This window comes from Saccopteryx leptura, chromosome 7 (assembly GCF_036850995.1).
Source record: "Saccopteryx leptura isolate mSacLep1 chromosome 7, mSacLep1_pri_phased_curated, whole genome shotgun sequence".
In the NCBI taxonomy this organism is placed as follows: domain Eukaryota; kingdom Metazoa; phylum Chordata; class Mammalia; order Chiroptera; family Emballonuridae; genus Saccopteryx; species Saccopteryx leptura.
The window spans coordinates 55,990,372-56,002,881 of NC_089509.1; the positions used below are offsets into that span (position 1 = coordinate 55,990,372).

The window sequence follows — 12,510 nt, forward strand, 5'->3', positions numbered from 1 at the left end:
TGGTGAGAGAGAGAGAATGTGAATAAATAAATATGAGAATGAATGAGAAGAATAGCACTTAATACATATTAAAGTCTCAGTGAAGACTTAATACATGTTTACTCAAAAGAACTAGAAGATATGCCCGTAGTGAGGAAACACATTACTAATAATGATGAGTAATATTTATTGTATCATTGTATATGCTATACATAGTGCTGAGCACTTCCCACGCATTGTTTCATTTAATTCTCAAATAAACTATATGAAGCAGGTTTTATTATTACCATTTTATAAATTAGAAAATGGAGGCATGTTAGAGATCACAGCTAATGGAAGATAGATCCTTAATTCACACCCCAGGGCCTACGCTCTTAACCAATATACTCTTTGGCCCTCACTGAAAGCCTTTCTAGGGTACTTGTTTTTAGTTGGCAGCCTGTACTTTGGATTTTTGCCATTGTCAAAAGTTAACATGGTCTATTGTCTGTGTTATTGGTCTGTTAGAGTCTTCAGGGGTTAAAATAATATTTTGATGAAGAGAAGTTTCTTACTTCTGGGGCAGATCAAGTATATCTTGTAGACTATTTAGAACTGCTTGGAAAGGTGGACAAGCAGGTAGTTTCAGTTGAGGCTCATTTTGTAAGTCTGTTCTTAGCTTTACTTTGGCTGTCATGCATTTAACTTTTGGACTGTTAGCAAAAGACCAGAAATACGGTCTGCAGTCCAGGATGCACACATACATACATGCTTGCTTTCTTCCAAGCTTAGCAGAGAATCTGTGATGTCTGAAGAAAATTACAAACCCCATGCCCTTTGGCTTACTTGAGTTGTCAGTGTTTTACCTGAGTCCTTTAGACACATCTGAGTTGGGGCAGATTATTAGGCACATGCTTGAGTTTAAGCTTTAGGGATGCTCAGAAAATACCTGTTATGGTGTAAGAGGACATTGTTTTTCTTCAGCCTGATAAACTCTGGCTGAAGGAACTTTTTGTGCAGACTAAAAGTTGAAGTTCGTTTGTTTTTATCCTGAATTTTTGCATTTGGTATTGGATTGTCTTTACTTCTCTAAGATAAGAAGTAGTTGATCAGTTTCAATTTTTAGTTTACATATGTACATGAAAGAAATGGCTTTCTTTCTTTTTTAAGATCTATTGATTTTAGAGAGGAGAGAGAGAAAGGGACGAGGAGCTGGAAACATCAACTCATAGTATTTGCTTCTTGTATGTGGCTTGACCTGGCAAGCCTGGGGTTTTGAACTGGGGACCTCAGCATTCCAGGCCAATGCTATATCCATTGCGCCACCACAGGTCAGACCAGAAATGGCTTTTTGAATTAGGAGACCCTGGTGGTTTAACAAAGTGACTGTTGCTTTTTTTTCAAAGAATATCTGAAATCTGGAGAGGGGTTTATTTGTGTAAGAATTTGCTTCAACAGTCTGAAAGTGAGCTGAAAATAAAATACACAATGATAAGCAAGAGGTGAGGCACTGTGCTAAACACATCACTGCCTATTCTCAAAACCTAAATTTTAAGGATAAAGAAATTGAGACCTAGAGGACTGCTGCTAACATGGCCAAGATTATCATGGTAGTAAGTTGCAGAGCCTGGACTCTGCTGTCTGATTAAAATTTTAACCTTACTCATGCATTTACGCCATATGCTGATTCTTCAAAAATTTCTTTTTAAAATTTGGTTCAAGGTAGTTTAGACATTGTACAATCATGACAATTGAATCAAGATTTTAGAGGTAAATAGTCATATAACTAATGGAAGCATTTCTAATCACATTTCCACAACATACCATAAAAACCATATAACTTGTGCTTTAAATATCTTGGGAAATTCAACATCACCCATTTAAAGTATAATAATGAAGACTATTACAGGAGGCATTTTGGGAGGGGTTCTGAAGATGAAAAAAAAATGGAATTGTACATAAACTGTAGTGATTAATATTTTAGTAGAAGGCACAACTTTTCTGGTGCATTTGGATTGCTTCATTTATTTGAAACAAGGTTGATGTAGCTTTTCTCTTAAGTGCTTTTCATTTTGCTAATGTGATTTTGCAGTTATAACTATGAATTCTAAAATTAATGCTACTAGTTTTGTTCAGCTTTGTATGTGATGAAGCACTTATCTGTGAGGGCTTTATTTATTTATTTTTGTAGTCTTGAAATTTTCAATCATGTTAGTGCCAAGTGAATTGTGAGAATTAAATTGGTTTCAGCAATATGCTGTGGATTATATTCTAATATTTAATTATAATCTTTACATTTCTGCCACATGATTATCTTGGGTCCTAATTTTATTACTTTTTGTCTTTGAATCTGTTAGTGTGTGTCTTTGAATATATCTTACCTATTTCTTGCAATACTGGTTTACTTCTGTTTTTAAATTATTTCCATATCCTGGTAATGATCTGTTTCAGGAGGAATAAATTCCTGTTTGACAAGTAGTAAATTCTGAGATTGAGATAATAATAATTAGTTTCTAATAAAGTACAGCATAACCATATTTATATTTTTACTCCTATTACATTATGCTTATATTGAAGGCATCATTATGAGGGAGCTAGATAGGGGATTGGTAGATACTTTTGCCTTGCTATTGTTAAAATCATAGTGTCTCCAGAATAATAGAATAATGGGTTATTAATTACTAATGAAAAATTGGGCTCAAGTTCTGTTTAATAAGAACTAGTCAAGCCTTATTAAATTCAGAATATTTTATAGAAGAATCATAGGTGATGACATACTGAGTTTATTGTTACTCTTTTAGATGTATTACCTGAGGGAGATGTGATATGAACACATTACTCAATAATAGAAGAACTGTGAAATTGGGTGGGGTTAATTGAAAAAAACTCTACAAGGTTATCCTGCAAGACAATTTGAACTTTAATGTAGCTGTACCTGCGTATTTTGGTGCATGTGACCCTGTTCTTTTAAATCTCTCATCTAGCATCTAACTCTAATTTTAAGCACACACCATCACTGAACCAGTCCATTCACAGTTGATACTTGCTGTATTCTTTTTTTTCTATATCCTTTTGATGTTCTGATATAGAGCCGATGATTCATAACAGTAACTCAAGATCATTTGCTCCAACAGAGATTGTCAGAATTGTCGAGTTCATTTTGCAGAAAAAATTAGAGAAAGAAATAGCTAAAGTATTAAAAATACTCAGTTCATCATCTACATCAGCGGTTCTCAACCTGTGTTTTGGTCGTTCGACCCCCGCCGGGGTCGCGACCCACAGGTTGAGAACCGCTGATCTACATGTTGACACCTTTCTGTTGACTAAGCTTGGCAAGGATTCAGAGATTAGCAGGAGACAGTCTAGTCTTCAAGGAGTGACACTTAACCTTAGAAATAGGCTTTCTAGAAGATAATTTTATCCCTCTTTTAATACCTTTATTATAAAGGGTCACTGTATGAATGAAGAGGGCATCTTGAGTCCAGTTCAAATAAGCATATTTAACGCTCTTTATACTTTTCCTAGTATATTTTTACTAGAAAAAGTAAATGCTTCTATATACTACAGTAAGCATTGCATTAGTAGTTATTTTATCTGGTGAAGTAAGTATTTCATTTATGAAGGATAATTTTGAAGAAATATATTGAATTTATGAAGATTTTCCTTTTTTTAAAAAATTAAAAATTTAGATAACTTTGGACTTTATGTTCGTAATAGTATGTTTTTAACCTAAAATCATTTTTACTATTTTAAATTAGGTATCATGAATATTGTTTTAGTAAGATAATTATGTTGATCTTAGAAATTTTAGACAAATGGCTTAAATTTTTTTTCTTTTTTTAAAAATTTTTTTAATTATTTTATTTTATTTTTTTTACAGGGACAGAGAGAGAGTCAGATAGAGGCATAGATAGGGACAGACAGACAGGAACGGAGAGAGATGAAAAGCATCAATCATCAGTTTTTCGTTGCGACATCGTAGTTGTTCATTGATTGCTTTCTCATATGTGCCATGACCGTGGGCCTTCAGCAGACTGAGTAACCCCCCGCTCGAGCCAGTGACCTTGGGTCCATGCTCGTGAGCTTTTTTGCTCAAGCCAGATGAGCCCATGCTCAAGCTGACTATCCTGGGGTCTCGAACCTGGGTCCTCCTGCATCCCAGTCCGACGCTCTATCCACTGCGCCACCTCCTGGTTAGGCTAAATGGCTTAAATTTAAAGACAAGTAATTACTTATTTTTTTAGTAACTGCTTTATATTAAAATATAAGGATTAAATATCATTATTTATATACTGTGGAGATTATTGAAACCTAGATTGATATTGTCAGTATTATCATTGAATTATTGAACAAGTATCCTTAATGTTTAGAAATATTTAGGTGTTTGAGGTTGATGGGTTATTAATTATAGTAATCGAATGAGATGAACTTAAATCATTAAATTTTTTTCTTATGCAGATCAATCCATAATGGATGTTTTGAAACATAAAAGTTTTCTAGAAGAACTATTGTTTTGGACTATAAAGTATGAATTCCCACAGAAGATGGTAACTTTTTTACTCAATATGCTTCCAGATCAAGAGTATAAGGTATTTACATATTTTTTCCCTTCCTCTCTGAGCTTTGCTCCTCTTTCTTTGCCTTTTCATTACTAAACCTTTTTAATATATTTCTCAGCTGTGGCTTATTGTTCTGTAGCTTTGAGGACAGATATAACACTATGAAAGAGCATTAGCTTCCTCTGTTGCCAGCACAGGGTCTGAAGAAAAAGCACAGTATCAAAGATCTGTGGCAAAGCACCACTATTAAGCAGAATTCCTAAGGGTTGCCTTTCTGCATGGAACTTGATCCAAAGGGAATGCTGGGTGACAAATAAATATTATTTGTTACAAATTGTAGTAAATTCCTTGAAGGAGAACGTGAGCATGTGTAATGGGGGTAACTGAATTTAGATTGTGGGGTTAGGCATGGGAAAACGTGAGATTAGTAGCTGTTGGCCGTCAAGTTAAACACAGAACAGAAATTGAATCATGAACACATGTAGGTAGGTGTAGTCTCTAGTCCCAGAGTGTCTGGCCCCACCTGTTACCAATATATACAGTAGTTATGGCAAAGTGACACAGCCTAGTGTATGAAAAGAAAATGAATCACTCTGTAGTTCCTTTTATGGCTTAGGTAATAAGGCCTCTTTAGGAGTGACACTTAAATAATGCCATTGTTTTGTGTCTTTATACCTGCTTAAGAAAACAGCAGAGGAAATGTACATGTTAAACAGAAAGAATATTTATTCAGATTAGTGGTCAGCTTTCAGATCAAATAGGAGAAGATTTTCTTTTGTAGTAATCTCATTGATTCACTTGTTATGTGAAATCTATGATAGTTTTTAGCTGAGACTTTAGATTTTGTTGTTAAACTAGGTATCACAGAACAAAGACATATATTTAACAAGAAATTGATTGACTCATGAGCACAGTGAAAATTTGTATTTTAAACCATAGTATTTGTAATTGCTTTAAAATTTTAATAATTTAAAATGCCCATTAATTTTTTTTAACCATCAAAGTATTTTACTAATGTTCCAAAAAATGTGTCCTACATGAGGAAAAGTGACTTAAGACTGCCATCATCATTGAAATTATTTTTTCAATTACCCTGGACATCATCACAAACTAATAATAGTTTAAAATGCTAGTATATATTGGAAAATGTGTTATAAAAAGTCAAAGTTAAACTGACGTGTCTTTTTCTTCTATTTAAAAAATTTACAGGTTGCTTTTACAAAAACTTTTGTTCAGCATTATGCTTTCATTATGAAAACACTGAAGAAAAGTCATGAATCAGACACAATGTCTAACAGAATTGTGCATATTAGTGTTCAGTTGTTCAGCAATGAGGAGCTAGCCAGACAGGTAACAGAAGAATGTCAGCTGCTGGATATTATGGTTACTGTGCTATTATACATGATGGAAAGTTGCCTTATTAAAAGTGAGCTACAAGGTAAACGCAATTATTTTCACTTTAGTTTTATTATTAGTATTCTGAATAAAATTTAAAGAAAAACTTTAAAAACCACCTGTAGTTTTGTTATTCACAAATAATTAATACTTTCTGTCATTTTATATGATATTAATATATTTATGTATATACATACATACTTAAAATGTGATACCATAGTGTACATGTCAAGAATGTGTCCTAATTATTGTTGGCATTAATATTATATGACTTTAATATAATTTATTTAAACATTTTCTTATTAGACATGTTCTTATTTTTTTTTATCATAAATTTGTTGCTCTCAGCCTCAGACATGTCTATGTGTCCATACTTTTTACAATTTAAAAGTTGGAAATCTTCCCATAGTGAGATTGTTGATACTCCTCAAATTGCCATATATTTCTAGGACCTTATCACATTCTCACTTCTATGTGGTCTTTCATTTTAACTTTATCTCCCTGTAATAATTTATATTATTTGAGTGTTTGCTATGTACAAGGCACTCTGTTAATACTATTTATATTTCGTTTTAGTTCAGCTTCTGAACAAGTCTCTGAGATTGACATTATTACTATTCCCATTTTAATGAGTAAATGGAGGCTTAGGGAAATTAAATAATTTGCTATAGAATATAATGCTAGTAAATGACAGAGCCAAGAAAGACTTCTTGTCTCTTGATGTCAGAATCTTTGTACTTCACCATGACACAGCCAGGCTAACATTGATAGGACTGTGTTTTCTCTTGTTGGCACCTGGAGTTAAATTTTAAAAATAACAACAAATAGTACTTCAAATTAAATTTTAGGACCTTTCTATTTTCTGTAGTTGAGACTTGCTTAGTGCCACTATTGCCTCCTTCTGCATATCAGCTCCTATTTTCTCTCTATACTGATTGTCTGTTTTCAGATATGATACCATAGCCTGAAAATGGACACATTCCCAGTGCAGGGGACAATGCCTTATATATAATAATAGCTAGTTAGTAATAATGATAGCTATCATGTTTTGAGCACTCACTATATGCCGTGCTCTTTTCTCAGTAGTGTATATGTATTATCTCATAAGTATTTTTTTTCTCCATCTTATAGGTGAGACAATTATGGCTTAGGGAGTTGAAGTCAGTGATTTATTGCTTTACATCTGTAAAGTGGTAAGCTTGGGTGTCTGACTTCAAAACTCATAGATTTGTCCACTATGTGACTCTGTCTTACCACTGTAGGTATAGTGGTAGCTTAATACATTATTTACAGTAATCAATACCTCTTTACTTATGTAAAGAAAAATGTAAAAGCTACTTTGTATTATAGTTTTTTATCTTCATCTAAGGTGACCTTTTCTTTCATAGAAATTTAGCTACATATATTGCTCTTTTTTAAAAGAAAATCTTTTAATTTATAAACTAGAAACCTTTTTAAATTTAGAAGTATATGTCCTTTGAAAAGACTTTGGAGTCTGTTGTCTTGAAAAATGGTCTAGCTGTAGGAGTCTATTTTTTTGATTTAGCTGTACTTACTCTTTATGACTTGTTTTTGGATTTTAAAGAAGAATTTTTGGGAAGAAGGTGTGTAAGAGTTTGCCTCCCATTATTTTTCCATAGCCAGCTTTATGGATAGAGTTTTTACATTTATTTTCTTCTGATCACTAATTAACTGACCTCAATCTATTTTTTTTTCCTTCTGCAGATGTAGTCCCCTAATCAATGTGGGCCCCCTAAAAGACACACAGAAAACACAGGGATATTTTTCTTTTGTATCCTAGTGCAAACCAAAACAACAGCATCAGACTGTTCAAGGTTTATCAATGGATGCAGGACCCACCTTAACCTATTGTCTGTGTCCATCATTCTGTTGTTTTTTACAAAACTGTTCATGATTCCAGTGGGCACATGTCCTGTGTTCCCAGAACAGTCCAAAATTGTTCTGACATAGTCATTAATACAATCTTTTCTACTTTCAAAAGAGTTCCAGTTTATGTAATAAATTATATGGTTGCCCTTTGGACCTTATCTTATTTGATTTTCAGAAGCATTTCACACTGTTCATACTCTGCTCTTTTCTGTATTGGTATTTCTTGGCACTTGATCCTGGTGTCTCTGCTCTTCTCACTTTCCCCATATTTTGTAAACTCATATTGCAGATCTTATTTAATATATATCATATATAGATAGATATAGATATAGATAGATATAGATATGGATAGATATATAGATCTAATGCTGGAAATTGGTCTGTCCTGGAAATTCTTGCACAAGTTGAATTTTTTAGTAGCTAAATAGTTATAAGTAGCTTTTCTAAGATCTTTAAAAACAAGTGTATTTTTTTCCTAGCAGTAAATTACATTATAATTATTATTTTTAAAAATTATTATTTCTTAGCCAAGGTCTAAAATTATCTTTAGCGCTAGGGTGTTTTTCCCTCTTTTAAAAGTAGCATAACATTTCATGATAAATATTTACTGGTTTTCTAAAAGCTCTGTAAGTTTCTCCCATTTTTACATGAGTAGTATCGGAATGAACTTTAAATATATTAAATACAACTAGCCACAGCCTGACCAGTGGTGGTGCAGTGGATAATGCGTCAGCCTGGAACAGTGAGGTTGCTGGTTGGCAACTCTGAGGTTGCTGGCTCTGAGAGTGGGCTCGTCAGCATGGGGTTGCTGGCTTGAGTGGGGGAATCATCCACACCATCCCAAAGCTCGCCAGCTTGAGCCTGAAGGTTGCTGGTGTGAAAAGCCCAAGATCCCTGGCTTGAAGAAGGGGACATTGGCTCGCCTTGGTCAAGGCATGTGCGAAAAGCAATTCATGCACAACTAAAGTGAAAGTAACTATGAGTTGATGCTTCTCACCCTCTCTCTCCCTTCCTATCTCTTTGACTCTCTTTCTCTCTCAAAATGCTTTTACACACACACACACACACACACACACACACACACACACACACACACCTAGCCACAGATATTATAACAGTATCTCTGTGCTTTTTTTTTTTTGACAGTCTCTATCTAGCTTTTGCATAAATTGTCTGTAGACAATATTTGAAAGTTTTGTCTATGCTGTTAGTAAATACCGGAGCTGATACAATGAGAATTCAGACCACAGCAATAGCTGAAGAGTAAAAGGGAAAAACCTCTGGTAATACATGATCCCTATCTGACATTTTCAAATTGTTGTATTCATTTCCACAGCATACCACTTTGTGACTCTAAACATAACCCATAACTTTTCATATTTCTGAAACTTTATAGTTTCCCTTATCAAACAGTTTGTGTAAAATGGAACTTAAAATCATGTGTTGCGTAACAACGGGAGTGTCTGTAGTTGCTAGAAATCCCAGATTGATTGTTCTTCTGTCCCGCATATCAAACTGTTTATTGAATTATATTCTTTGGATGTCTATAAACACCTCAAACACACTATGTCCACAATAAAACTCATTATCTCTCTGTCAAGCCTGCTTATTTTTTGTTATCGTGTGTGTGTGTGTGTGTGTGTGTGTCTGTCACAGGTCTGTGTTTTGGTGCCACTGTCTAACCATTTGCACAGTTGCCCAACCTACAAACCTAGGAGTCATTTTGGATTTCTTGTTGTTCCTTGCAGATATGATGAACATCACCAAGTCTATCTTTTACACCTTCTAGACATCTTAGAGTAGCCATTTCTCTTTATCTCTGTATCTTCATGCTACCATTGTAGTTCAAGCCATTGTTATCTCTCGTCTTCTACCACTAGTTATCACCACCCTTCTTTATCACCCTCCCTACTGCACATCTTATCGTGTCCCACTTCTTTTTATTTATTTTTATTTTTTTACGGAGACAGAGAGAAGGATAGATAGGGACAGACAGGAACAGAGAGAGATGAGAAGCATCAATCATTAGTTTTTCGTTGCACATTGCGACACCTTAGTTGTTCATTGATTGCTTTCTCATATGTGCCCTGACCACGGGCCTTCAGCAGACCGAGTAACCCCTTGCTCGAGCCAGCGACCTTGGGTCCAAGCTGGTGAGCTTTTGCTCAAACCAGATGAGCCCGCGCTCAAGCTGGCGACCTCGGGGTCTCAAACCTGGGTCCTCGGCATCCCAGTCCAATGCTGTATCCACTGCGCCACCACCTGGTCAGGCCATGTCCCACTTCTTACCACCCTGCCACCTTCCAGTGGCTTGCCATTTTCTTTACATGAACTCCAAACCCGTGAAGCTGATTTTAAGGCTCTGTAGCCTCATTTGTGCCACCAAATCTTTGCATTGTCTCAGTGATTTTATCTTTTTTTTAAATACAGCTTTGTCTACCTAGAGCACCATTTTCTCCCCCATCACTGGTTTATTTGGCTGATCCTAATTTCTGCCTTATTCTGTATATCTCAGTTTATTTTTATTTTTATTTGTATATCTCAGTTTAAATATCACTTCCTTGGAGAGTCTTGTCCTGAATTGTAGACTAATTTTATTTGATCTTATGACTTCCTGTACTGTTCTGTTATAGCCCCTATCATACAATGTCTTCTTGGATTTAAATCTTAGTGAGGAGAGAGATTATACAAATCTTGATTTATTTACCGCTTATTCATAGATCTTAATAGGTTGCTTAGTTCTCAGTAGGTGCTCAATAAATAATTGTTGATGATTGACTCTCATTTAGCACTGAATCATTGTTTTCTATCTTTATAGTGACAAAAGTACTTGGGTAAAAAAATAGAACTCCTAATTGTTTCATTAAAGATTCCAAGGTGTTTTTCACAAGAACAGTAATATTTAAAGCAGTGTCAAGAAATAGTGATTTTGAGTAATTATATTCTGCTTATTTATTCTCTGGTTTTAATTAAATAGAAGAGTGATGAATATTTAAATAGGTATATATTTTTAAATCCCAGCATCTCTAAGCACTGTTTCATCAATATTAATGGCTCACCAACTCACAGTGGCAATAGTTGTCAGTCAGTGGGCTTCTCTGGATTTCAGGTGTGGGTAATTGATAGAAAGCCCTTACACCCTATCCCTCATTCAGTTATTCCCTCTCACTATGTTGAGAGCACTAAAAGAGAGCATACTTCACTTAAATGTCAGTGTGATAAGAGCCTCACACTGGCCTCAAGTTCAGTAGCAAAGGCAGCGTAGTAGGACTGAGACTCAAAGTCTACATGCTCATTGAATTCTTACTTTTTTTCATACCTTGCAAAAATTAAAACATATAAATATTGCTAAAGGAAAGCAAGTATTCATATTAAAAATCAAGGGTTGGGCCCTGGCCGGTTGGCTCAGCGGTAGAGCGTCGGCCTGGCGTGTGGGGGACCCGGGTTCGATTCCCGGCCAGGGCACATAGGAGAAGCGCCCATTTGCTTCTCCACCCCCCCCTTCCTTCCTCTCTGTCTCTCTCTTCCCCTCCCGCAGCCCAGGCTCCATTGGAGCAAAGATGGCCCGGGCGCTGGGGATGGCTCCTTGGCCTCTGCCCCAGGTGCTAGAGTGGCTCTGGTCTCGGCATAGCGACGCCCCGGAGGGGCAGAGCATCGCCCCCTGGTGGGCAGAGCGTTGCCGGTGGTGGGCATGCCGGGTGGATCCCGGTCGGGCACATGCGGGAGTCTGTCTGACTGTTTCTCCCTGTTTCCAGCTTCAGAAAAATACAAAAAAAAAAAAAAAAAAAAAAAATCAAAAAAAAATCAAGGGTTGGGTAAGATAACTTCATGGACCGAATCCCAAATTTAATTTATAGAAATAAAAAATTTCAGTAGAAGCCCTCCTCACTGATGAGTGTGACAAAGTAGGTGATTAGCTGTAAATGTTGTTTAAAGTGAGGAATCATTAAAAAGTGATACATTATCTTAAATAGTGCATTTTAACTTAAAACACAGAAATGCATGTTTATTGTCCAATCTTTTAATTCTGGGCAAAACATTTTTAAGGTATGGTTTCTTTGGCACCATAAAGCATCTATGATTTTTAGTTTCAGTTTCTTTAAACTAGAATAGGAACATGAGATCTTTTTTTTTTTTTTCATTTTTCTGAAGCTGGAAACAGGGAGAGACAGTCAGACAGACTCCCGCATGCGCCCGACCAGGATCCACCTGGCACGCCCACCATGGGGCGACGCTCTGCCCACCAGGGGGCGATGCTCTGCCCATCCTGGGCGTCGCCATGTTGCGACCAGAGCCACTCTAGCACCTGAGGCAGAGGCCAAGGAGCCATCCCCAGCGCCGGGCCATCTTTGCTCCAATGGAGCCTTGGCTGCGGGAGGGGAAGAGAGAGGCAAAGAGGAAAGCGCGGCACGCTTGCCCTGGCCGGAATCGAACCCGGGTCCTCCGCACGCTAGGCCTACGCTCTACCGCTGAGCCAACCGGCCAGGGCAGGAACATTCTTAATGAAGCAATCTCTGTGTAAAAATCTTTCTAGGCTTTTTTGATTTTTTTCCTCCAAGATTTTTTAGCATTTTCTCAGGCTTTTTTATTTTTTTTTATTTTTCTGAAGCTGGAAACGGGGAGAGACAGCCAGACTCCCGCATGCGCCTGACCGGGATCCACCCGGCACGCCCACCAGGGGCGATGCTCTGCCCACCAGGGGGCGATG

At 36.4% G+C, this 12,510-nt stretch overlaps 1 protein-coding gene and 1 non-coding gene across 2 annotated transcripts in view; one reads left to right on the plus strand and one right to left on the minus strand.

Annotated features, from left to right (window-relative positions):
- Positions 1-12,510, plus strand: part of UBR3 (ubiquitin protein ligase E3 component n-recognin 3) — a 236,238-nt gene that overhangs the window by 68,889 nt on the left and 154,839 nt on the right. The window contains exons 7-8 of the mRNA XM_066345546.1: positions 4,417-4,547; positions 5,727-5,955. Of these exons, the coding sequence (XP_066201643.1) occupies positions 4,417-4,547; positions 5,727-5,955 (360 nt within the window). The remainder of the gene's footprint in view (positions 1-4,416; positions 4,548-5,726; positions 5,956-12,510) is intronic.
- On the minus strand, positions 7,636-7,765 carry LOC136379253 (small nucleolar RNA SNORA31). The gene has a single exon (XR_010746736.1). It is a non-coding gene; the product is annotated as a small nucleolar RNA SNORA31 (small nucleolar RNA).